Source organism: Pelecanus crispus, chromosome 10 (assembly GCF_030463565.1).
Source record: "Pelecanus crispus isolate bPelCri1 chromosome 10, bPelCri1.pri, whole genome shotgun sequence".
Taxonomy (NCBI): Eukaryota; Metazoa; Chordata; class Aves; order Pelecaniformes; family Pelecanidae; genus Pelecanus; species Pelecanus crispus.
The window spans coordinates 16,336,107-16,362,114 of NC_134652.1; the positions used below are offsets into that span (position 1 = coordinate 16,336,107).

The 26,008-nt window shown below is 49.7% G+C and overlaps 2 protein-coding genes across 6 annotated transcripts in view; both read right to left on the minus strand.

Moving 5' to 3' along the window:
- OGA (O-GlcNAcase) overlaps window positions 1-13,786 on the minus strand; it is a 457,590-nt gene extending 443,804 nt beyond the window's left edge. The window contains exons 1-10 of the mRNA XM_075717662.1: window positions 13,600-13,786; window positions 9,718-9,769; window positions 9,307-9,404; window positions 7,978-8,108; window positions 7,138-7,309; window positions 6,037-6,135; window positions 5,574-5,858; window positions 4,898-5,056; window positions 2,437-3,047; window positions 1,863-2,037 (exon numbers count right to left, since the gene is read on the minus strand). Coding sequence (XP_075573777.1) covers window positions 1,863-2,037; window positions 2,437-3,047; window positions 4,898-5,056; window positions 5,574-5,858; window positions 6,037-6,135; window positions 7,138-7,309; window positions 7,978-8,108; window positions 9,307-9,404; window positions 9,718-9,769; window positions 13,600-13,786 — 1,969 coding nt within the window. The remainder of the gene's footprint in view (window positions 1-1,862; window positions 2,038-2,436; window positions 3,048-4,897; window positions 5,057-5,573; window positions 5,859-6,036; window positions 6,136-7,137; window positions 7,310-7,977; window positions 8,109-9,306; window positions 9,405-9,717; window positions 9,770-13,599) is intronic.
- Window positions 13,787-19,192: 5,406 nt separating this feature from the next.
- The window catches only part of KCNIP2 (potassium voltage-gated channel interacting protein 2), a 45,117-nt gene continuing 38,301 nt past the window's right edge, over window positions 19,193-26,008 (minus strand). For 2 of the 5 annotated variants that reach the window (XM_075717365.1, XM_075717363.1), the window contains exons 2-8: window positions 21,709-21,833; window positions 21,210-21,279; window positions 21,038-21,108; window positions 20,405-20,512; window positions 19,916-20,020; window positions 19,574-19,636; window positions 19,193-19,240 (exon numbers count right to left, since the gene is read on the minus strand). In XM_075717365.1, coding sequence (XP_075573480.1) covers window positions 19,193-19,240; window positions 19,574-19,636; window positions 19,916-20,020; window positions 20,405-20,512; window positions 21,038-21,108; window positions 21,210-21,279; window positions 21,709-21,833 — 590 coding nt within the window. Of the gene's footprint in view, window positions 19,241-19,573; window positions 19,637-19,915; window positions 20,021-20,404; window positions 20,513-21,037; window positions 21,109-21,209; window positions 21,294-21,701; window positions 21,881-23,004; window positions 23,105-26,008 lie in introns of all 5 variants that reach the window. The other 3 variants (XM_075717362.1, XM_075717361.1, XM_075717364.1) reach the window with 3 other exon arrangements.

Consider the following 26,008-nt stretch of genomic DNA (forward strand, 5'->3'; position numbering starts at 1 on the left):
CCATTGAGCACACCGTTGTGAAAACTAATTTGTTTGGATTTGTAATGTACTTGGCTTTATATAATGATGTATTTTACCAAAGACTTTTGCTTTATCTGTATTTACACCAGTGATAAAAATGCAAGCTGAAGACAAAAGCATCCCCTCTCACAGAAGCACTGTTAGCATAAGAGCATTAAACTGTACATGTGAAAAACTCTTAAAATTCATTTTTCAACTATCTAACGCCAGTTTGAGTACCGGAACAGAACAATGCCAAAGTTCACAGAGCTAGTATTTGCAGAGTTGGCTTCTAATGTGAACTATTCCAAATATTTGATGTATTTAAAGACTTGAACCCAACTTTACAGGGACACTGACAACTGAAGACAATTGCAGCTGAAATCGGTAGGTAGTTTGATAATTCTGAAATGCAGTCTTAAGTTGGACTGCCAATGTTCAGCGATCAGAAGCATCACTGTTCTCCTTATAGAGCTTTGGCCTGGAGTTTTAAACAGACTAAGTTATTAAAAAGAGAGCATTCTTTCTAGCTAAAGGTCAATATACAGCAAGAATAGTAAAGTTGGGGGAGTTGTATCACACTGGTCTTAAAAATGCATGAACTAAAGCTTTTGAACAGCATTAGGCAGAGATGTTAACATACTACAATGCTGCTGAGTCTTCCTCCCAAGCTAGTTTTCTTCTCTGTACTTTGCAGAAGGCAGTCTTAAAAGCTCTTCTTCTTTATTAACCATACATATAGGGATCAGATATTTAATAAGCACAAAACACAGGAAGTTGTTGAGCATGGACTGACTTGATGACTTAACAGGTCTTCTCTGTCCCTGTTTAAACCTGCCAGTGTTTTAAGATTATAATTTAAAGACAATCCAAACACTAGGATTAGACCAAGGTTGTGTAATGGTTAACCACTGTGAGGTTTGTGACAGCTACGAAAAGTGTGACGTGAGACCATCAGCTTTGCTGCCTGCTGTGTATGTCAAGCAAGTCCACAGCATATTCCTTACAGTTGGATTGAAACCTGAAAGTGAAATGAGGTCACTAGAATTACCCAGGCCATGCTGGTGCTATCTGTCAACTTAGGATACCCCAAAAATCCTTCAGGAAAAAAACAAAACAAAACCAAACAAAACCAAACAAAACCAAAAAGCCACACATTAAAAAAAAAAAGGGGGGGGAGGAATAAAATAAAATAAAAAAAAAGAAAAAACTGTTTCAAGACCAAGTCTCAGACTAAATCTGTCTAGAGAGCTCCACAATTTCCATCCACTACAAAAAAAAATCTAAAAAAAAAATCAGCAATTTGGAAAGTGTTTAAAGGAAATTATTTTGCACCAGAATAGCCTTACGCTAAAGCTCGCATGCGCACAGGGCTGGGAGGATCGGCTTCCTCTGGGCCAGGCCCATTGAAAGGTCGTTCTGCAATTATTCTGTTGAAGACAGCAATAATGTTATCAAGACAGAGCAAGCAGCAGATAGCTGATGTGGTCACATTTTGTAGTGTCATTTCCAATCATACACCAGGGCATCCAAGAAGTTATGTGGCATAGTCCAGTGTGCATTCAGTCAAGAGTAAGGTAAAGTCAACACTTACGTGTCAGATGAGATTCAAGTTTCATTAGCCCAAGAAGAAAATCAAGGTCTCCAATCTTAAGCATCCAGCAAACTTCACTTACAGTACCAAAGCAAATTCACAGCAAGCATTGCTTCAAATAGCAAGACAGGAAAACCTTTAAAATGGGTCAAACCAGACCCCATGTCCAAGAAAACACATTTGCCTAATACTTTGTTTTCCCCGTGGGCTAATTAAAAACAAAAAAAAATACACTATCTGGGAATATAATGGCTCCCAATGCACCTACCTAACCACTGCACAAAAGATTTCACCATTGACATAATACTCTTGATATCCCAGACGTAGGAGTACATGTCATAAAGGATTGTCCTGTTGGCACAATTGGAGAGACGAGTGAACATCCCCATCACCAAGCTGCACATCTCTTCAAACTTGGCTGCTCGGTTACGCCATTCTTCTATCTATGAAAGAAGGCAAAAGATCCACAAGATCAAACACAGCCTTCTAGGGAGAAGAGGCGCTCTAAATATGGAGGAAGACTATACAACTCATTACTTCATTTTTCCAGCATGGAATACCACATCACACATGACTCACGGGTATTCTCTATGGCTGCTGGAAGCGAGGCCAGCATGGGGATCACTGGTCAAATGCAAACACCAGACTGCCTTCATAGCTACACAGCATACAGGGCTTAAAACAGTAGATTCCACTGGAGGAATGAATGTTACTGTGACCTGTGGTTAGTTATACACTACCCTTCAAGCTCTAGGAAGTGGAACACCAGTCTCCATTACAGACAACAGATAACATTGCTCAGGATTTTGATTTAAAAGAAGAGAAATAAGATACACACTCACTTTTTCAGCATCCTTTCCTTTGCAATTAACACTGACAACACTGCTATTTGCTCTAAGCCACTGGAATTCTCTCAGCATCTGTGCACCTTTGGGCCCGTGTTCATAAGGAAGGTAAAACAAGTCAGCGAGAAGCTGCAAGTCCTCTAAAGTGACTGGTTCTACTGTGTAGAGAGGTTTTTCATTTGGCCCAGGCACAAATTGTTCTTTGTTAATTTGCTCATCAGTCTGCATAGGGGCAATGTCACTACCAGAGTCTTCCTGCATAGACATCTCTGGGGACTTCGATTCAGCTATGCTCTCCTTATCGGTATCCATTGGCTTCAACTCCTCTGCCATCTTGGCTTCGGCAATATCTGTCAGTATCTGATTAGCATTCTTGTCTGCATCATCTTGTTTTTCCACCACCATGTCCATTGGTTCCTCATCAGATTGCTTCTTCTCTTCCTCCTTTACCAAGGCTGGTGACTCGCTGCTCAGCGCTGCCCCCTGACTCATGATGGGTTCTTGGTAAACTGTGGTAACTACAGTTGCTGCATTTAAAGAGGATGGTGCCACCAGAGGCCCTACATCCCCTACAGTAGTTTTAGCACCACTGTGGGCCACTTGCCTACCTGAGAATAAAAAGAAACAAGTTTAGAGTTATCAATATCTGCCAACTAACATTCAAATCAGCAACTTCTGCAAATCATGGATGATTGTGTTGCCACAGCATCTGACCAGCGCAGCTTCATTTTGGTACTTTGACTGTTCACTTCTGTCACTGTAGTTCTAACTACTGACTTTGGTTTTTGCAAGTCTCCCCTCCCCATAACTGGTAAGCAAAGATTGGATGGAGAAAGAGTTAGGAAAATTAGTTAATATTTATGTGCTGCTAGGAACACTTCCGACTATGCCATGAGAATAAAAAGCTCTCAAAGTTAACTTTTTTCCTCTGCATCAACTAACTTGTTAAAGTTTTATTTGGATATAGAACACATTTCAAGATAAAAGGCCTGATGTCTAAATATTTCAATTGCAAAAATGTCTTTAACCTAGGGAAAATGGATATTCAAAACCTGACTGGACACGGTCTTGGGCAACCTGCTCTAAACTCAGCCTGTTTGAGCAAGGAGGTTAGACTAGGAGATCTCAAGAGATCCCTTCCAATCTAAACTATTCTGTGAAAATGGAGGAAGATGACACCTTAATTACTACTCCTCACCCAATGTTTTTGCTGCACCTGAGTTTGAGAAAGATCCAAAATCCTACAGCAGTTCAAAAGGATAACTCCTCCCAACTCTGCACTGATACAGAAGAGGTTCTTCCATTCCACCCCCAGTTATCAGAGAAGGGCATTCTGACCACCTCAAACCCACATTTGAGAAAAGAAGATTTCACCTCAGATCCCAAGGTCCCATTGCTACAAGAAGGGTGTACAATGCTGGAAGGAACCCAGCTGTTTTCTTGTCCTGGTTTCGGCTGGGATAGAGTTAATTTTCTTCCTAGTAGCAGGCATAGTGCTGTGTTTTGGATTTAGTAGGAGAAGAATGTTGATAACACGCTGATGTTTTTAGTTGTTGCTGAGTACTGCTTATGCTAGTCAAGGACTTTTCAGCTTCCCATGCTCTGCCAGGCACACAAGAAACTGGGAGGGGGCACAGCCAGAATAGTTGATCCAAACTGACCAAAGAGCTATTCCATACCACATGACGTCATGCTCAGTATATAAACTGGGGGGGGGTTGGCCAGGGAGCAGCGATCACTGCTCAGGAACTGTCTGGGTATCGGTCGGTGGGTGGTGAGCAATTGCATTGTGCATCACTTGCTTTGTATATCATTATTATTATTATCATTATTATACTGTTACTATTAGCATTACTATTTTACTTTATTTCAATTATTAAACTGTTCTTATCTCAACCCAGGAGTTTTCTCACTCTTACTCCTCCAATTCTCTCCCCCATCCCATCGGGGTAGGGGGAGTGAGCGAGCAGCTGCGTGGTGCTTAGTTGCTGGCTGGGGCTGAACCACGACATTTCTGTACACAGAAACTCAGAAAAATAAAGCTGTCTTAAAACAACTGGAAGAACATGGACTCTTCTGGGACAGAACTAATGTTTACAATAATCTAACACCCACTTCAAAAGAAAGACTATTCTTCATATTCTCTCAGGTCCCATGGAAGCCTAGTAACAACTAGGACTAGCAAGATCCAGACTTTTTCCAGTCTTGCATCATAAGCACCAAAGGATCATACAAAGTTGCTTTTGCTGATCAGTTGGGGCACTACAAGCACACTGCAGAATGCCAAGCATTCTTCTCTCTTTATTAAGGTTTCCCCAATTAGTAAGGCAGAAAACACTTTGAAGTGAAAAGCATACAAATTGCCAGGATCTGTAAAATAGCTTTAATCTAAATGCAAGTAGTGAATATTTAACCCTATTTTTCTACCAACCCCAGAACAATAACAAATCAGACTCACTGCTGTATTGCTGAGGTACCCCAAATTCCTGCAACCATTCCGTTAAGGCCAGCTTCAGGGCCATCTGTGGGCTGTAGAGAACATCTGTTTCAATATCTTCATCGCTCCCCTCATTTTCCAATTTAATCTGGATAGAAACTGTACTGTCTTCAGTATCAGCTACAGAGACAAGTTTTAAAAAGTTATCATGCAAGTTTCATTTAAAAAAAAAGGCATATTAGTCAAGGCATTCAAGAACTCTAACAGCCTTATTTCACAAGAGGAACAAAGCATTACATCCTAATTAGACAAAATGGAAATCTGTGGTCACCACCAGCATTAACACAGAAACAGTATGCAGAAATTAGATATTCTGGCATTCAGAGTTTCTCTTTTGATCTGAACTGCTTCTATTACAACACTCATGTCAAATTTGGGCATTAAAATTGCTTGCCGAGAGTGTTTTTTATACAACCACAGATACCTCTCAAGACTAAGAAATTCTCTGACAGCATGTGCTACAGACAGTACCCAGGAAGTCAATAAAATAATCTAGATGCTTATTATCTTTCAGGCAACTGCCATTTACTTATGGGACAGAAAATACTAGGTAAGGAAAAGCTAGAATAAAAAAAAAAAAATCAGTATGACTTATATGGTTAAGCATAGACCCCAGCAAACAGTTACATATACTTACTCATCACCACATCTTTTCTCACTCCATTCATGTTAGACTTGTACCAGGTTGCAAGCGTGTGAATAGCAACATAATTGGCTTCAAATTCACAGTTTGGATTGGTCAGAACTCCCTTTAGTCGAGGGATGAGCTCAGTTGACCGACCTTTGTAAGGCCCAAGAAAAAGCCTCTTTTGATCATAATCATTAGCATGAATGTTATCCCAGATAACTGGTGCTCTCCTAATGATCTTAGAAACTTCTTCAATGGACTCTACTGGAATGTCTTTAGATACAACTTTCGGACCTAAGAGGGAAACAGGATAATCAGAGGGCTTTGCATATAGTTGAAGATTCAACCCCCAGGTAGCTGGACAGTTTATTTTACTAAATATTTGTGAGAAGTCATTTTTAACACTAACAGTGAATTTAAAAAAAAAAAAAAAAACAAAAAAAACCACCCCAACACACCAAACAATTTTTACCTGTCCATAACACCTCAATGCCAGGAAGCAGCTTTTCTCCTACAGTCCGTAAATATGGTGACTGGGCAACATTTGGATAACAAAAAGTTCCACAGTACTCTGTACAGGAAAAGAGAACATCACTGTTAGTAGAAGGATGCACACATGTGACAACATACCCAACAGTCCCATCAACACATTGAGAGAATACTACCATTTGAGAAGAGAAACATCTATAAAATTAATCAAGAAAGGCCCAAAAGTCTAAAACAAAGGACATTATGAATGATACGCAGCATAAACACCAGAAAGGAAAGATAGAGAATTTATTTAAAATTGTTCAAATGTCAAAATTAGGAAAAAACTAATAAAGTCCATAAATAGAACGGCAGGCTATAGCAGACAATATGTAAGAGAACTAGAAACCCTAAGACTGATTACAAGTGCAAATACCTAAAACTATTAACGGTCTGCAACAGAACCAAACTACTACTATGTAAGGGGATAAACAAACTAGCAATGATGATAACATTGCTACTGAACTGAATTTTCCTTGCAACAATCCGCACCACTGAACATAGTGATTCTCTCTCCCTTACACTATTCTTACAGTTATTAAAGGAAGCTTACAATTTTAAAAAGCAATGATTGGACCCGAGTACAAGTCACCTTATTTTTTAACAAATAAAGCAACTCAGTGACTAGTAAAAGTGGGTAATCTTACTAAAAACAGGTACCAATGACAGAAGTGAGCACAGATTGTGCTGTACCTCTACTTTAAGAAAATTCTAAGAAACTAACAGCTAGCCAGATCAAGAAGCAAAAAGATTTTGATACAAGTCAAACAGAAGTCTTCCTTTAACCTAATTTTCAGTTGGAACTTCTTGAACCATTCTATCAAGCTGCCTTCTTTGCTTGGCATTAAGCCTTTCAGAGATGTGTAGATCTGGCAAAACCTCTGCATATATTTGAATTACTTGAACCTTTCTTTATAAATCAATTTCTTCAAACAACCCCAAAATACTCCTTAAAGCAGTGATTAAATATTAAACCAGCTTTCCAACCAGTAAGATAATAGGGCCCCTCCTTTAAGGCTGAAGTAAATGATTCATCTCATTTTACCTGTAGGACAGAAAAGGAATGTGTCTGGTTCTCCTAGATATTGATAAATTTCATTTGTGATCGAGACTTGAGCATGAGCAAAGGAACTGAAAACTTCTTTGTCTGCTGCACACATGTTGTGATCAATATCATCAAACAGCAGTGCAAAAGATCTGCAGCCAAACTGGGAAACCTAATAAAAGAGACAAGAGCAAAGGTTTAATTTTTTAAGTTATTTTTATTTCTTTTTTAAAATCAAACTGTAGAATTTTTGAAAAGAAAAGCTGCAGGAATGAGGGAGAGAAGGTAGGGGAGGCAAGACGGACATTGGTATCTATTCACAATGAATGCCTATCTCTGACCCACTGCTCTGCTATTCTCAAAGATTAGACCTCTAAAGACCTGCAATCTGTTCCAGTTTTAACAATCCCAAGCTGATCTCACAGACAGCTGGAAAAAAGCTAACTCTCTAAGTTTTTGGACAAAAGAAGGAAGTCAATTATGAGAACAAAGAAGATGTGTATGTCAGCTCTGCCTCCGAAGGTGTTTATTGTGGATAAGAGTTCTTGCTTTAGAAATGCATCTGGGCTTCAATGCCCTAAACTACTCTGAAGACAAGCTCCCAGGAAGAGTCTTCAGGATCCAATACAAGATGAGACTTTTTTGTTTTAAATCTAGGTATCACTGGCCACTTCTGCAATGCAACCTGAAGTAGTCAACTGGAATTGTTCAGAGGCATCCAGACTAACACTAGTGCTGAAAACACTAAAGCAGCTAGTGAAAAGCTGCAAAAGTGAGCAGGGTACTGAAGTTTTCAAATTAAGTACCACTGCAACTGTGGTAAGTTTGCATCACACTTACCTGGTCCAGCTTGCGTTTCAGTGTGGACACCTCTTTAGGATTGGAGAAAGTGATGTCAAGTCCAGGTGAGATTGCATAGATGAACTCTATTTCATGTTCTCGTGCAGCTGATATTAGAGTCATTAACTGCTCTGGAAATCAAATTCAAGTATTTCAGAAAGATTCAACAATTTAAAAAAACCCTCAGCTATCATTATAAGTAAATTATAAAATGCAGATGCCTCTGCTGCAATAATTAAAAAAAAGTTTCCTGGAATTTCTTAAAACTAACACAGCAAAGAGCACCAAATTATTTGGAAGAGTCCTCAGAAATTATGCCAACAGGAATATAACAAATTGTCCTTGTATTGTTATTTTCCATGTTAAAATTTTTAAAAGACTTTAAAAATGCTCTTTATCTCAATGTTGCAAGACAAATGTGGATGTAGTCTGTTTTTACAGTATGCACACCAACAGTTCTAGAATTATTACTCACTTTTCCAGCGTATGTCACACATACTAAGAGACAATTCAATGTAGTAATACCACCCTGTGTGACACTGATTCACATACTATTCATATGACTGAAGCTTGGGGCACATGAAAAAGGGCTTTTTTAACATCACTCTGCAGAAGTAGTTGCTTTAAGAAACAAACTTTTAATTTAATCTTCCATACAATGAATAAAGAGATTTTTCAGAATATTTAATTATCTTGCAGTATCATTTATATTCTATTTCTGCAGTGATTCAAAGTGGCCTCCAAGAAGGATTATTTCATTTCGAGTATCATTTTTCCCCTCACCCAAGGAAAATGATAATCCCCACAGGCTAATAAAACACTGTAGATCCCATAAATGCCAGAGGTGGATAAAAAGCCTCACACCAGCTTAAACAGGTCTTTTGTGTTCTGACTAAATAGTCAGAAGCTGCCTTTCTGACTGGTACTGCTTTCATTGAGACAAGCACTTAATGAATCACATAAAAGGGCTATTCGCTCATCAATCTTTTTTCTTTTCTGAAGCAAACAACATCTACTTCAAAATAAGGCCCAGATGTCCAAGAGCCAGAGGAATAACTCTGAGCAACCTTTCCCTGGAAAAAGGTAAATCTTGTAAGACAAAGCCTTAAAAGCAGTTTTAGAAATCTTCTGTAGAGTTATAGTTAAAAGAAGTAAATCCATGCTTGTACCAAAACTCCACTAAATACATCTGCAGGGTACTAAGAAGAGGTCTCCGCTCACCTTTGGAAACAGCTACTGTGATTAAACACACACAAGCATATGTAGTAATGACCAATTCATTTGAAAGTCTATTTATAGAAAACACAGAGGGGAAATAAAAGCAATTACCCGCTTCCTCCACAGAGTACATTTCTCGCCAGAACATCCTGTGCTTGTAGTCATCCTTTGGAGCATACAGGTATGTATTTAGTCCCCACTTCTGAAGCCTATAAACATTGGAAAAAAGCCTTCATTGGGAGAATAGTCCACAAATGCAGGAATTCTATGTTTTACTTGATCTGATTTTTTTTTCTTCATTGAACATTGAGTTATACTATTAAGTCACAATAACTTTACGCACAAGTGATATTGGCCAAATTTGTTTTAGGCAAGATGGAAAAGTGAATATGAGCCCCCAAGAATATCGATATTGGGCAAAAAGCTACTCTAGGTTAGAATAATAAATCTTTTCAGGCTTAAGTAGAAGAATATTATTGTACTGTGATGGAATGTGCTGCAGTAAGAGGAAGCATGACTTGCCTTCTAAAAAGTTCTTTCCTCTGTTCCATAACCCAAGGTCTTCCATAAAATCCTACGGGAAACAAGATTAAAGTTATCCAGTTAGATGTTAGACTATACCTGCTCCAAGCAACATTACATTACAACCCACTGTTTTCTTCCTCTTCTGCTACATTCATCAAAAAGCTTCCCAAACCAGAAAGGGGGAAAAAACAAACCCCAACCTAGTTAGACAGCATTAGGGAAGTGTAATAACCGCAACTAATCTAAATTTAAAATACAATTTAACTTATTTCATTTCTTATGATCTAAGGTCTTATCATTTTGGCCACGGAAGCAATTAATTTTCAGAACCCAAACTGTATTCCTGAGCATACGCCCTTGACAAGTCAAGTCAGCATTATTATAACAGCAGGCTGAACAGTCATAACCTAATTAAACTATCACTCCAGACACCTACAAAATAGATTTGATTGTAATGTGAACACTGAAGACACTTGTAAATATTTACGAGCTAAAAAATGCTTAACAGTGGTACAGATTAGAGTGCTAAATACACACACAGAGTATATAAACACATACTGAGGTAGATGATGTGTAATTAAAAAAAAATGCACAAGTGAGTCAACAAAATGCTTAGGATTTCATTCCTTTTGTTCAGTTTAATAGGCTTCTCATCAAAATCAACTTACCAGCTGGTACCTTACTTTATAATTCCCACTTCTTTACAAGCTAAGACTATATCTTTGAATAATTATATAAAAGCATCTACAAAAGTGATTTTAGAATAATGTATATTCAAAGTCATGGAATTCCATGGAAATTGTAACTACTTCTGGCTTTAAATCTAATCCTTACATTCTAGAAACATAATACTTTAAAAAGCACTCTCAATGCACTCTTAGTCAAGTAAATTCACTTAGACCTATGTGCAAACAGTTCAACCACAAGTGGGCACTTCAAAACAAAGCTTCAGCTTGGCAGTCTGTGCAAAGACCAGAGACTAAAATAACACTGAAATTTAATAAGCTCTTATTTTCAAACAGCATGGCCACTCAGCGATGAATGATGCTCCTAATACACAAAGCTCACAAGTCCCCACAGAACACCAGTTCAAAAGGTAGACAATATCATCATTTCCAGAGCTATTCACCACTGTAAATCTGTAAATCTTTGGTCTCACAGAGGTCAAAAACACCCTCCTACCACCTTTCAAACTCAAAACTGATGCAAAGGAAGCATTTTCTATCTATTAACAAGTATTTCAGTTACCTGTTAAGTGAACAAGCTCTTTTAAAAAGCTTAAAGCAGGCTCAAGTTTTAAAAATTAGTCTCTCAAAGACTGATCTTAGACTAATTGGCACCACGAAGTGGCAAAGCCGAGTAACTGCTACTCCTCACAAACCGCAAAGTGACAAACGGAGGACAGTTAAACAGAGGAACAAACAAGACAGCCGTTGCACAGCATGAAAACCTCCCAGTTTATCTCACCAAGGACAAATTTCTCATTTTCACTAGCGTTACCTAATTCTGACTGATGCTGCCCGGAGGAAGCTCAAGAACCCACAAAAAGAATGAAATATTGCGATAACTAATGAATACCACCTATGTCTCATAATTCATTCAGAAAACTTTTGCTTTAGCTATGATACTACTGTTTCAGACCTACTAGCCTAAAGCAGAGCAGGGGCCTACTATAAAAAAAAAAAAAGAAAATCAGATAACAAAAACTAATTAAATAAGACTGAAGAGAACATGGTAATCTGAAGCGATACTTTTCCATCTGTCACCACATTTCTTAGATTACTAACGTCACCAGTTGATGACAATTCTTGGATCTTTCTGTCCAACTGAAAATCGACCTGGTTTTGTATTACTCCCGCAAGACTATGTGTCAGGTTAACACAAAGTCAACAGATCATGCCAAATACCTCATCCCAGTTACCACACTCTCCATCACTAAAAGCCAGGACATCCTGGAGGCAGAGCACTGAAGCTTTGCATCCAGTACTCTCTTACATCTTATTACTCCCCAAAACAGTGAATTTGATACCTGTCCATAAGCTCTTCACATTCTTAGAGTGCGCACCCAGTATTGTCGCCCAGTATTTGGCCAATCCCGCCCCCCCCGCCCATTTTCTACAAACCCTCCATCTCATTGCTTCAATCTCACCATACCTCTAGTCTGTGCTAACCGCTGCACTATGTTTAAGTATTTATCTACTCTTCTGAAGTTAATCCCTCTTACCCCTATAATTCTCTTGAGTCACGAAAGAAACAGATGTTTTCACCCACTACTTTTACCTCATTCACCACAACAGTTTGTTTTTCTGTTGTTGTTGTTGGGTTTTTTGTTTGGGTTGGTTTTTTGGGTTTGGTTTTTTTTTTTTTTTAAAAAACTCCCCTATTCCCTTTTTTCCTGTACACATATTAATGTTAGACTGGTAACGCCTAACTAGTGTTAGACTGCTTCACTGGGCAGAAGCCATTTTCTTGCTTTGTTTTATGCACAGTACAGTCAAGAACACCTGCACCAAAATATACATAGAGGCAATCAACAATGTAACTAAGATGACAGGAAAAATTATTATGGTATACGCAATGGTTCCAATATAAACCTGGACAAACAGGTAATCCACAGTCAAGATGCATCAGCAGGAACATGAGAAAACATGCTGTTACAATCTGCATTTCTGTTTACTGTTACCTGTCTCCAAACTTTCAATTTAGCATCTATCTTCACAGAATTAAGTCTGTTAAAGTGAAGACATCTCTCTCCATATTGACTGTATTTAAGCCCCAGTAAGTGTTAAAAAACAAAGGCATTAACTGGGCCTAGCACACTTCACACAGTGATATTTGCAGAAGCCAAATGGTCTTTTCTTTTTAAGATATGAACAAGAGGTATTCTGCAAGCAATGAAGATACTGACTTTGATAAACTGCCTGTTTCCCTCTCCATTCCATCTGTTAATCATTTTGTTCCCCTACTGGAGATTCATTATAGGTACAGAAATAATAGCAGTCTGCAGGAATTTAGAACAAGTCTAAACCAACTGTTATGTTGGGAATAAACCATTTTTCTTCCCGGCTTTCAACCATCTACCTTAACTGACCTGTCAGAAATGCAGATAAATTCTGTAGGAATACAAAAGAGTCCCTTTATTCTGCAGCTTCTGCAACAATTTAAACCTTTTAATGCTGCAGCTATGCCAAAAGACAGAAGAACACTGTTCTACATCACAATTTTAATTGTGGTAAGCTACAACACTTTAGAGACCAGGGAGCATTTAATATTAATTCTGGAACAGATGTCTATGGATCACCTATTCCCTACCCAGGAAACCGAATCTGAGCCGCTGGCACGCGCAGGAAGAGCATGTACAGCTGGGATAATCGCACAGTAGCTCTTCTCTCTCTCCCCTACCTCCCCCTTTAGACACGTACTAGCGAGGGAGCCACGGCACTGCCTCAGCCTGCATTAGGAATCATCGGCCCGCTGGGGGTGCCAGGCCTGCCCTCACCCCGCCGAACAGCTGCCATCAAAGGGCACTCCCTGCTAGCGAGCCGCTTCCAGCACAAGCCCCAGGGGCAGCAGCCCCGCCCGGGAGCCGCGGCTCCCCCCCGCCCTCTCTAGCGGAGGGAGCCCCGGCCAAGAACCGCGCACCACCCTGCTCGCAGAGCGGGCTCCTCCGGGCGTCGCGCTGGGCCGGGGAGGAGACAGGGAACAGCAGCGCCAGCTGAGACCAGTGTCGTCGCCCCCCCAGTCTCCCACAGATACCGACCCCTCCAAATACCCCCACTCTCCCGGTCGTGGTGCCCCCCGCCCCCCCGGAACACAGACCCGTCCTTCCACGCCCCCGGTCCCCCCGGGATACCAGACCCCCCCTCCGAGAGCTCTTACCTTCGACGACGCCGCAGAGGAAGCGGCGGGAGCCCAGCGCAGTCTCCGTCTCGGTGTCGGTTTCCTCGCCCCCCGGGACCGGCGCCGCGGCGGCGCCCGGCGGCTCTAAGGGAGCGCCGGGCACTCCGGCCGGGTTGGGGCTGCCTTGGGGCTCCTCCAGCGCCGCCTGCCCCTCCTTCTGCACCATCCTGCCGCCCGCCGCCAGGACCCCCGCTCGCTGGGCCGGGCCGAGCCGAGCCAACCCGAGTCCCTCCTCTGCTCTCTCCACAACCCCTTTGTCTCCGCCGCTCCGGGCCGCCGCTGCTTCCTGTTTACGGGGCCCTGCGCCTGCGCGGGGAACCGGCCCCAACCGGTCGGCACCGCTCTGCCCGCAGCCGCCCCGCTCGGAGACGCGCAGAGGAACCGCCGCGGGGGCCAGGGAAGCTGCTACCTCCGCGGGGAGGAACGACGTGGGGCCGCCACGGCCTAGCGGCCCCCCCCGCCGCGCTGCCGGGACCGCGCCACTCGAGCGGGAACAAGGGACTGAGGAGAGGGAGTTACCTCAGGGGGCGGGCGGGCGGGCGGAGGGGGCGCGGGCTCAGGGCGCATGCGCGGGGCGCGGGAGGGCACGCACTGCGCCTGCTCGGGAGGCCGGCGGGGGGAGGGGCGAGGCGGCGGCCGGTCCGGGCGCCTGCGCGGAGCGTGTGGGTGCCGGCGGCGCATGCGCAGAAGGCGCCGGGGCAGGGGCGAGGCGGCAGCGGGGCAGCACGCAGGTGCGGGCTGGGGGAGGGCGCATGCGCCGTGGTCTTTGTGTAGGGAAGCGGCGCGGGGGGCAGGGTGGGGGGTGGGAAGTGGAGTGTTTACTTCGGCTCTGCGCATGCGCCTCGGCGGGCAGCGCGCGGAAGCCGCGCCTGCGCGGGGCCGGAGGCAGCGCGGGCTCCCTTGAGGCCTGACCTACTTCTCGCGGCGCTGTCAGGGCCCCGCAAGCTAAGCAGGGCCTCTGGGGGCCGCGGCGCGGATGGGAGACCGAGCTGCAGGGTCCCTGCCGCAGGATGGGGTACAGCCGCCCCCTCCCTCCTAGCACAGCCCGGCTGATGCTGCACTCGCAGATGTTTCCACGCTTGGAAGGGGCTTCAGGGACGCTGACGGACGGAGTGCGAAGCTGAGATCATCTCAGTGAATCAGAGAAGGGGCCAGAGGTCGGCTGGCTTCTCGCCGGGAGAAGCTCCAGCTGCATGGCAGCATGTGGGGCTGGGAGCAGCGGGCCCCCAGCGGGACCACAGGGCTGGGCAGGCGGCCTCCCGGGGGGCTCTGCAGAGAGGGGCAGCGAGGTAATCCTGCCAGCCCACCCGGCGCTGCGGAGGCCACGGCAGCTAACAGGAAACCAGGGAGCAAAAAAGCTGCTGGAAACCCTGGCTTGCGAGGGAGGGCTGGAGAAAGCCTGCCGACATCGCAGCAGCCACATCACATTTCAGCCAAAACTGGGGGAAAAAAAAAACAAAAAAAAAACCCCTAAGGAAAGCTCTGATTAAAAATCCCCTGCAGATTTGGACACTGTTCACTGCTACCCAGCTCACTCAGCTTTCCCAAAGCCCTCCCTTGCATTTTTGAAGTCTGTTTCTTGCTCTTCAAGCTTATTTCTACTGATGATGTTTTGGCATGATGAGAAACCTAAGAGGGCTGTGTTCCTGGCTCCATCTATACCCCTGCTCAGGAAGCTGCAGCAGAGACCCTGGCCAAGGAGCATCTCTAGTTACCATCACATCCAATTTAAAGCTTTCAAAGAGCAAAAATAGCAATTGTACTGCTACCCCTAAATAGTAAATAGCTAAATTTATTAATATGTAACAAGACTTTACAGAAGGGTTAGAGAGGAGAAATGCACAGAATTTGGGTGGAAAACACGCAGTGCTCTCATACCACCGTATGTGGAGTTGGACAGTTGGCTGCTAGGTCAGAAGGGACCCTGAAGCAGGCTCGCACTCACAGCTTTGATCATCCCAAAATAATCCTGCAGTGACAATTCCCCCAGTGTTAGGAGCTCAGCCTTGTACAAGATGGTTGTGTTTCTAGGCAGTATTCAGGATGCTGGTGTGAATCACTGCCCCAGGCTACAGCTGTTTTCCCACATAACTATTCTTTTTTTCCTCTGAAAGCTGGGAAAAAAGATGGCTTGAAACAACACAAGGCTGCCCTTTTCCAAGGACCCATCAGCTCTTACCTCCATTCTCAGCACCCATCAACTTTGCCGTTACCCCCCCTTAAATGTCACATCCTAACAAGGGACACCTGGTCCCAAACCTTGCCTCACACAGCAACCTCCATAACAAGCTGAAGACACATGTGGGGCAACTGAGCCAATCCTCCCTGCCCTCAGCCCCTTCCCCGAGGGCCTGCCCTAGGAGGGAAGCTAAGCAGAGATTATTTTTTGGCTCCCAGGGGATCAGCCGCCCCCCCACCCCCTAGCTAGCAGCAACAGTCACTGCATGAACCTATTCCCATTTGGTGCCAAAAGATTATGGCAGCATTTGAAGGCTGAGTGAGCCCCACAGAACCCTTTTTCCCCTTGTCACCCCAGTTCCTTTTCTGCTTTTCACCTTGAGGAGAGGGACCCAAGGGACCCTGTCGGTGGCTCACAGCATCCCTATGCCATAAGACAGCAAGTCAAGCCCATGGATGGCATCGCCCAAAATAGCAACCAGCCAAGCAGAGCTCTCAGGGGACAGGGTATGCCAGGAAGGGTGGTTAGAGGGGAAAATTCACTCAGGCCTATTCGTACTGCTGTACATGGACCCAGGTGATCACTAGCAGGTTAAAGAGGTCCCTGGGGAGTCAGAGGCTTTGGAAAAAGCAGACTCACAACTTTCCTAGTCCAAGGATGGCAATTGCCTCCATAGCCACAGCCCATCCTTTTAAAATGTTTGTGTCTCCAGGCAGCTCTTTGTATTAAGCTTTCAGTTCCTGGACCACAGATTGCATAATGCTGGAGGGTGTCATTGTCCCACATCAGGTCCATTACCCTGTTTTTCTGCCATTTTCTTACTTACCTGCTTCTTTTTTCCTCTTTGTTTTGCTTCAAGCCATTTTTCCAAGGACCAGTGATTGCCCATCAGTTCATGTCCCTAAGAAAAACCCCTTTCCAGTCCACACCCACCTCTTCAAGGTGGTAGCTGAGCATATTCCTGTTAGCTCAGCCTTAAATACCCCATCCTTACAAGGGACACCTGGTCCCAAGCTCCATTTCACCCAGCAGCTCTCATGACAAGCTGATAACACACCTGACAGCCCCGCTCCTGAGACCTGACATGCTTGGTGTAAGACCTCGTTAGCCTAACGCCTGCAGCCTCTTAGCAGGGGAAAAACTGTATTTATGGGGCCATCAATGGCAAGGCCAGGCAGTTCGGGACCCTGGCCAGCCCAGTGCACACCCTGTCACCCATGCAACCTCCCAGAGCACCCATGCAGTGCACCCTACAGCTGCAGCACCCCAAAAAGTCTGCCAACCCTCTGCAGAGACCCTCAGCCCCTATGTCCCCTGCCCCCCTAGACAGCTGACAGAGGCAAAGAGATAACAGTGGTGTGCATAGCGATTGTGGTTAGATTTTATTGTCTTTTTTTTTTTTTTTAACCCATATTATTGTTATAATACAAAATATACAGACTGGAGATGCCAAGCGGGTTGTGGGTCACCATGCCCCGGGGCTGGGGGTCACGCCATGCGACCTGCAGTGTGAGGGAGGAGGCAGCATCTGCTCTGCGTGGCAGGGGACAGTGGGTACCCCAGAGAGCCTGGGTGGAGGAGGACAGGGGAGAAGGAGACAGGAGGAGTAAGGATTGGGATACCTGCCCTCCCACCCTTGGGAGACTGCAGGTGGGAGCTCGGCCCCATGGCAAACCCAGGAACAGGACTGTGAGATGAACAATGTGTTGAATGAACCTAAAAAACACATCACGTCTGCACGGGCTGGGCCAGGGATGGTCCCGCTGGGGAGCAGCCCCGTCGCTTTGGCTCAGGGCCCCGGCAGGGGGTTTCTAACAGCTCCGACACCAGGGGCTCAGCCTGGGTCTGGGGCCCATCCCAGCATGGGTACTGGCCTTGCTCACCCCTTCCCCATTGATCCCGGACACCACAGCTCAGGCCAGCCCCGACCGCCCTCGGCTGCTAAGGATGCGGAGGCTGGAGCAGCAGAGCCGAGGCTGCCGGGGCTGGGTGCATTCCCAATGCCCGTGGGATTGCACAGAGGGGCTTCTGGGGTTAGTGTGGGCTCATTAGCCCATGGGCATCACTTCCCCAGCTAGGACTTGGAGGGCTATGTGGGCAGGACGGGCCTGCCTACACACACCCAGCTCTGAGGAGCTGTTGGTGATAAAGATGTGGGGAGCCCCAGGATGCTGGCTCCATCCCCGAGGTCCTCAGGCAGGCTCTCACCTCGGGGGCATGGCCGCACCAGGAGAAGGGGCTGAGCCCACCCTGCCCCAAGGTGAGCCTCCAGCCCGCCGGCAGCACAGCAATGACCCCTGGCTGTCCCCAGCCTTGACTTTCTCCTCACCTCTCTGCCACATTGCTCACTCCCTGACCCCCGCCAGCAGCGGGTGGGCTGGGACGGGTTGGGGCATGGGAGCAGGGGAAGGTCAGCAGCAAACGATGCCGGGAGCCATGGCTGTGAGACCCAAGGGCCAGGGTGGCTGCTGGAGCCCAGCACACCTCCCCCATGCCCTCAGGGTGGGTGGGAAGGGTGTCTCTCCATCGGAGCCCCAAAGTGGGTCCCTGAGGTCCCCTGTGTGCCAGCATCCCAAACTCGAGCGACAGGGGTTGAGAATGCAGCTCCCCCTCCCAGCCCAGCATCCTCCATCCTGTGCAACCAGTGCCACAAGAAGGCACCTTGGGGTCCCTTTCGTCTCCCCCCTCCCCAAGTCAGGATGAGCCTCCTAGGTCTAACTGGGCCCCACCCGGGGATCAGGGGCTGCTCCCCACAGCTCGTGCAGCAATGAACCCTGAGTGCCCATGCGGCTGCCTTCTCCAGGCACGGCCCCTCTGCCCACCCACTGGCCCAGGGGCTGGGCAAGGAGGGCAGCCAGCGGCTCATGGCCAACGCACCAGACACGCTCCCCATGGCAGCACACGTCCGGGGCAGGGGAGGAAGCTGAGGAGCTGGTGCCTGTTGCAAGACTTTATTGGTTTCTAGACATCATCGCTGGAGGGTTCGGGCTGGAGCTGGTGCTGGGGGCTCCCGGAGCTGGGGAGGATCAGGGGTGGGGGAGCCATGGCTGCATGGGGTGCTGTGCACAGGGGAAGCCTCTATCACAGCCCAAGGCTATGGCTTCCCTGCCAGGAACAGGTGCAGGGAGGTCCATCCAGGCTAAACGCTCGCCCCGTGCCAGCTGTGCCCATGCTCCGATGTCCGGGAGCACCTGCTTGGGATCCCCTGAGGAAAGCGGAGCTGCCCCAGGGGGAAGGGAAGATCCCTGCACCGATCACGTCTCCAGAAAGGGAGGCCCCTTCCCGTGGGGGTGTCGGTGCAGCTGGCGGAGGGGAGGCTCGAAGGAAAAGTCGAGAGAGAAGCAGGTTCTGGGCCCAGTGGCAGGAGAGCTCGGCTGGAGGCAGGTCCAGGAACTAAATCACGTTGTCAAAGAGCTGCATGGACCGCATGATGTTCTCGTCCTGCAGGGAGGAGGTGGGAAGCGGGCAGGTTGGGCATGGCACAGCAATCTGCGCAGCTCCCCCCCAAACCTGGCTTTACCCTCATGGCGACTCTGACCGATGGGACAAGAGCCTCAGGGATTACAGGCGGTTTCCAAGCCCTACTGGGATGCACAGCTCTCCTCATCTGCACAGGGGTGCTGCCACAGATACAGTTCCCAAAGCAGAGCCCCAATCTTGCCCCTGGGAGCCCTGCCTTCACCCGCTCTCTGCCAGGAGGGTGATGGGGGGACAGAGGTCCCCAAGGGACAGGGAGGTGGCCCAGCCCCAGAGCAGAGCCGCTGGTGGCTTTACCTTCTGGCAGGACTCCAGGAACTCTTCGATTGTCACGACGCCGTCCTTGTTTCGGTCCATTTTCTGCAGACAAGCACAACACAGGGGGCATGGCAGGGACACCCCCAGCCCCAGGGAGGGCCCAGCAGCCCCTGCCCGGGTCCGCAGGGCCTGGACACAGCACACCCCTGCCCCAGCCATCCCCAAGCACCTGGCAGGACCAGGATGGCCTTTTCTCTCCCTGGCTCCAGCACAGCCCTGCTTCATCCCCAGTGTGGGGTGTTTTCTCCTGCACCATGCCAGGTTTTGGGCACCACTGGCTCCGTGCTGGAGCTCTGCTCCCCCAGGACGTGCTCGGCTTACCTGGAAGAAGTTCTCCACATGCTCCCGGGGTGCTTCGTCCCGCATGGCCGGGTAGGTGTATTTGCCCATCATGTCGTAGATGGACTTCATGATGTCCAGCATTTCCTGGAGGGAAGGGGGTTGCAGGGTTGACATGGGGCTCTGCCTCCAGCTGGTCCCCAACCCACACCCTGTTCGTGATGCTTCCAAAGGACTTGTGGGGTGCGCTCAGGTGTGTTCCTGCCGGCTCCGCGCACGGCGTGGGGCCATGTGTGTGCCTGCATGTGTGATGGACCCCCAAAGCAGTACACCCCTCATCCACCCTCCACCCCAGAGACACACCAGTGCCAGGGGGCCAGGAGGGACCTGTTTGCAAAGCTGCGCTCATTAAATATTGACCCCTCCAGCTCTCCTCCAGACCTCAGCCAACATCCCTGAGTCCTGCCCTTGTCCCTGCTGGGTGCAGACCTGTGCTGGCCCTAGGGACCAGCCTGGACACCCCCATCCCACCTCTTTGGTGATGCAGCCGTCTTTGTTCAGGTCATAGAGGTTGAAGGCCCAGTTCAGGCGATCGTCAATGGTGCCCCGCAGGATGATGGACAGCCCAGACACGAAGTCCTGCAAGGATGGACAAGGCAGGCAGATGGGAGTTACGGTCACAAAGAGTCTCACAGACACAGAGGGCACAGCCCTGCTTGTCCCTCCCACAGAGGGGGAACTCGGCCCCAAAGCAGATGTGCCCTGGGGCTGGGCTGACAAGGGAAATTTTGAATATCAAAAAGAGCCTGGGGAAAACCTGTTGCTTGTCCCCAAATACGTCCCACACTAGTCCCTTGGGTCATGGCACCCAAGAGGACAGGGTACATCAAGACCTGCTGTTCAGCCAGAACCTGAACAATACCCGGCCGTGGCTGTGCCTGCCAGTCTGGGTACCTACAAGACACTAGCCAGAAAATACAGAAAGCCCCCTTTTTTGTTGCTTTTCTCTGTTTTTCCACTGCCTCTGGGAATTTAATAAACTCCATCAGCCCCTGCGAAGCTCTCCATCCATCTGCAACAGCAATGCTGCTCAGCCCAGCCCACGGTACCTGAAGGGATGTGCCCTCCCTGCCCCACTGCCATCCCTCCTCGGCCACAGCTCACCTCGAAGCTGACAGAGCCATCGTGGTCGGTGTCGAAGGCGTTGAAGAGGAATGTGGCGTACGTGCTGGAGTCTGGGGGGAGGCAGACAGCGTGAGGGGCTGCTGTGTGACCCCCTGCCCGGCGGAGGCACCCATGCAGGGCATGGGGATGGGGAATGGGGATGTGCACTGACCTCCCTGCGGGAAGAACTGTGAGTAGATCTGCTTGAAGTTCTCTTCATTGACGATGCCGCTTGGGCACTCCTGCCAGGGCAAGCCACATTGTCACCTCCACATTGCAGAGAGGAGCTGAGCACCCCCTTAAATTCCTGTGGCTTCCTTGCCTCACCCTCCAGCCCTGTGCTGCCTGGTGGGGTGGCTGATAAGGCTGCTTGGAGCATCTCCCTGATTTTGTGGGCTGCATCCCTCACTGGAGGGGCTCTGCATCCCAGGCACCCAGGGAGGGGGCTCTTTGCACCCAAGAGATGGAGCACAGGATCAGGCATGCCCAGTGAGCTCCCTGGAGGTGGGATCAGGCCATAGCCTGTTACAAACTTCAACCCCAAGGTTCCAAAAGCCTTTGCAACCTTTGCACCTTTGCAAACCCCAGACACCGCCAGGTGCGAAGCACCCTCCAAGGTGGACATGGCAGTGGAGGCGGGGGGCTAGCAAAGTTGGTCGAGAGGTACTCACGTTCTTGAAGCCTCGGTACAGGACCTGCAGCTCTTTGCGGGTGAACTTGGTCTGCTCTTGGAGCTGCTCCAGCCCCTCGGGGCGGTGGCAGACGGTGGAGAGCTCAAATTCATCCTCAACGCTGTCTGCAAGGAACCCAGGGGAAGAGAGGGCGGCTGAGGCCAGCACCGTCCTGCCCTGCCCTGCCACGCTGGGGGCAGGAGAGGCACCTTGCGCAGCACACCCTGTCCTCTCATGCCTGCCCAGGGTGACACATTGTTGGGGTGTCCTGCTCAGCTGGAGTTGGGTCTGTGACAGCAGGGGACACTCAGAGACACCGTGGGGGCAGACCAGCAGCTGACACTGGGCAACAACCCCCCCCAGCCTCCAGTACAGCCCGGGCTGGGCAGAAAGGGTGTGTGAAACCCCCCCAGCGCTGAGACACCCCCCCGCCCCCGCCTGCCTTTCTCCTCCCCCCAGCACAGGCATCTGCCCCATGGAGCAGAGACCCTGGGCATCCCGCAGGTCTGTGCTGTGCCGGAGCTCATGTCCAGCGGGGGAGCTGCCCCTCAGAGCCCCCAGCCATAAATACCCCCCCAGCCTTGCCTAGACCCTGTCCTGCCTGCTATGCCCCCCCTCATTGACACCTTCTTCCCATCATCTGGCAAGCTGCACGACCCCTGCCTGCAGCAGCCGGCACCCGCAAACTCCACTGTAACTGAGAGGGGCTGTGGCCCCGCACAGCAGGTACCCCCCCTTCGTGGGGTGTATCAGCCCTTGCCCCTCCATACTTACCTCTTCTCCCAGGGGGGTCAGCTTGCACCACAGGGCAGGGGGAGACCCTGGCCCAGGGGCTTGGACTCACCGAGGGGCCAAGCATACCCAGTGTGGGGGGGTGGGGGGCTCTGGTCAGCTCTGTGCTCACTCCCTGCTCAGCCCCTTTCACCCCCACCCCCCATCACACCTCCACCACCAAACCAACACTGAGCTTTGAGCAACAACCCCCTAGCCCTTAAACCAGTGCCGGCAGGGTCCCGCTGCCCCAAGCCAGCTCCAATGCGGGTCTTGCCACTGTGCATCCTGTGGGAGCTGCTCTGGGGGGCTGGAGAGGGGGACAACCAGCCTGGAAGCAGGCAAGGACAGAGGTGGGCGCAGAGCCCATCGGATCGGACCCCTCTGGGGCAGGACTGATCCTGACAGCCCCAAACCCAGGGCAGGGGAGTGGTGGAGGCATCCCCTTCCCGCGGGCAGGGCCAGGGCAGAGGGCAGGCAGCAGCACCGCTGGGGACACACACACACAAAGGCAAGAAGAAGCACTTGCTTTCGCTGAGCGAGGGGATGGATTTGGGCCGGCAGCAGGGCAGCAGTTTGAGGAATCGCTGCTTCAGCGCTTTTTTAGTTTGGCCCGGCGGGTTGCCTGGAAGAAAGAAGGAGTCACCAAGCAGAAGAAGAGTTAACAGAGCAGCGGCCCCCAGACCCAGCGGGCAGCAGGGTTGGGTACCCGACACGGGGCGAGCGGGCTGGAGGCAGCACATGCAGTGTGAGGCTGGAGGAGCAAGAAGGCAAAGCCCAGCTCAGGCTCTGCTCAGCCTTTCTGCTTCATCCCAGGACAAACCCGGCACTGGAGTTTCCCTCCTTGGGAAGGATGGGGATGGCAAAGGGGCAACCTTGCTGGGCTACCCACACCCAGCACCTCTGCACTCCCCCATCAGAGCATGCCAGGGTGCACTGGAGACACCCAGCAGCCCAGAGACCCAGGAGATGGCAGGGCTGGACTCTGCCCTTTAGCCTTGAGGCCAAATACCTGCTCCTTAGGGACCCTCCCCTCCCCATGGGGCTGTGCAGGGAGGCAGGGCAGGATGGAGCCCAAGAAACAGCCTGCACCCGAGCCAGGGTGTTGCATCCTCCCCAGAGCTCGGGGCCGGGTTTGATCCTGCTGGCGCCTGAGAACTGAACGCAAAGCACGCGCCGAACCCAGCCATGCAGCCCGGACTGCAGCATGCACCCCCGCCCCAGCGCGGCACTGGGATCTGGGCCTGGGGACCTGCTTTGAGACAGCCAGAAGGGGAACGGGGCTCAGGGCTTTGCCTCGGCCAGGCTATGGGGCAGGGTGAGGGGCTCCCGTCAGCCTGGCCCATGGCCATTGCTTCCAAGTGGCCCTGCATAAACAACAGGTCCTCTCGCTGGACAGACCCCACCGCCATCCCGCATTCCCCCATCTGGACCCCGATGGCTTTGCTCAGCCCCATCTCTCCCTGCTGGCACTGCCCCATGGCTGCAGACCCGCTCCCTCCCTTCCGGCAGTGCCTCAAGCCAGCAAACTCAGTACAGGACTAATGCTGCAGGCAGGGAGGGGAGGAAGAGGAGGGAATGAAGGCCATGCTGGGCTCCAGCCCCCAAATGGAGGCAGACAGTGGCATGGGGCACCGATGGGATGAAAGGTGCAAAGTCCCTTTGGGGCTCTGCTGACACCATGTTTGCTCCAAGCACCCTGGACACCTGCATGCAGCAGGTCACAATGCCTGCACATCCTGAGCCCAGGTTTTCAGGTTGTTTCCCTAGGGGGCTAGCAGATGGGGCTTCTCCGGCAGCTTTCTCAGCCTTGTGGGGCTGAGCCGAGCCCCAGGTGCTGGGGAAATGGTGCTGCATGGTACCCAGCTCCAGCACTCAGAGGGCAATGTGGGTCTGCAGGCAGCTCCATCACTCTGGGGCATGGAGAGCAGCTCCAGCAGGTCATTGTCCCAGCAGGACATCACACAAAGCCACTCGGAAAGGGCAAACTTGCCCCCAGGGAAGTGGCAGCCACAGCAGGGTGCCAGTGACATGTAAATACGTAGGGATGCATGAATGCACCCCCTGGCATTTGTCACTGGGCAACAGAGGTGAGGGTGAGGGCCAGGATCTTGGTGCTGGCAGCACAGCATGGCTCCTGTCTGCTCCAGGGTTTGCAGGCAGGTGAGGAAAGAGGCTTTTTCCTTCCTAGAAGCAGGCATCAGTTGTGCATAAAATATTATTTTGGCCCAGCTACTTTTCCAGGGCTTTAATTTGCAGAGGGAAATGGAAATTGCACCTTTCAGCCTTCCAAGGATGTCCTGGGGCCAGGTCCCTGCAGCAGAGCCAAGCTGTGGGAACAGACCCGGGAGGCAGGAGCAGCCCCTTCACCCAGGGGGAAGGGATGGGGCAGGCGGAACAACACCCAGCGCCAGGGTGATGGACCAGGGGAGGGAGCAGGGCAGGAGGGAAACCACACAGCTAGAGAGATGCAACAGAGAGTAAACTGTGGTTGGACTCACAGGGGCAGCAGGTATAGGCACGTGCAGTAGGTCAGGTCGGGTGCAAGTTACACTTTAGTTTGTTATAAAGAAGGAAAAAGAAAAAAAAATAAAGAACATGGGCGTTTTCTTAAGGAGGAAACCAAAGAGGGCCCAATTCCAGGGGCCCCAGGGCAGGGGAAGGAGCACGTTCAGCACATGCAGCTTAACAACAGGAGAGGGGTGACCAGGGCTGGGGTTTTGCTGTCCTGGCTTTGGTGTGCCCGAGGGCTCTGCTGGGGAGGACGTGCTGTCCCCTTTCTGTCCCCCGGCATCCATACTGTGAGCAAGTCGGGGGGCTCCCTCACTGGGAAACAGCTCTGCCCAAAGTTGGGGAGTGGAGCCCGGCCACCTGCTGCCCCGCTGGGCACGCAGCGCATCTGCAGCACAAAGCCCTGTTCCTGCCAGCAACAGCTCCTTTTCCAGATATCACTCTGCCCTCCACCCCTCTGCAAGAGCCATCAAGTGGCTGGCACAAAACAAGCCAACAGAAAGGGCTGGCAGTGTTTTATCTGCGGTGGGAGGTCTGCTGGGTTAAGTGGCTTGTCGCTTCCCATGCATCACTCCACAGCCCAGCAACTTCGAAACACACACACGTACAAACTGAGCCTCCATCCTTGGGCAGCACCAAAAGGGCAAGGGATTTCCCATCCCCACCTCCACATGCTGTCAGAATGAATCACGGAGGTTGCTGGACACTGGCTCTGAAGGGACCCACAGCGGGTGGATCCCAGGCCCCAGCAGTGACCGCTGCCGGGACGGCTGTGGACAACTTTGCATTGAGCCACCAGCAGCTGATGTGTCCTTGAGGGCTGGATCCAGCCAGTGCCGCCAGGTCAGGGGGTTACATGGTGCTGGGCTGACACCCCTCTTCCCAGGGAGGACCCAAGCCTGGACTGCTCTGTGGTCTCCCCAGAGAGAAAGCAGGAGCCAGGTCAGCCCGATATATAACCATGTCCCTGCCCTCCCCACAGAGCCAGAAACAGCCAGTTGTCACTGGGAGAGCACAG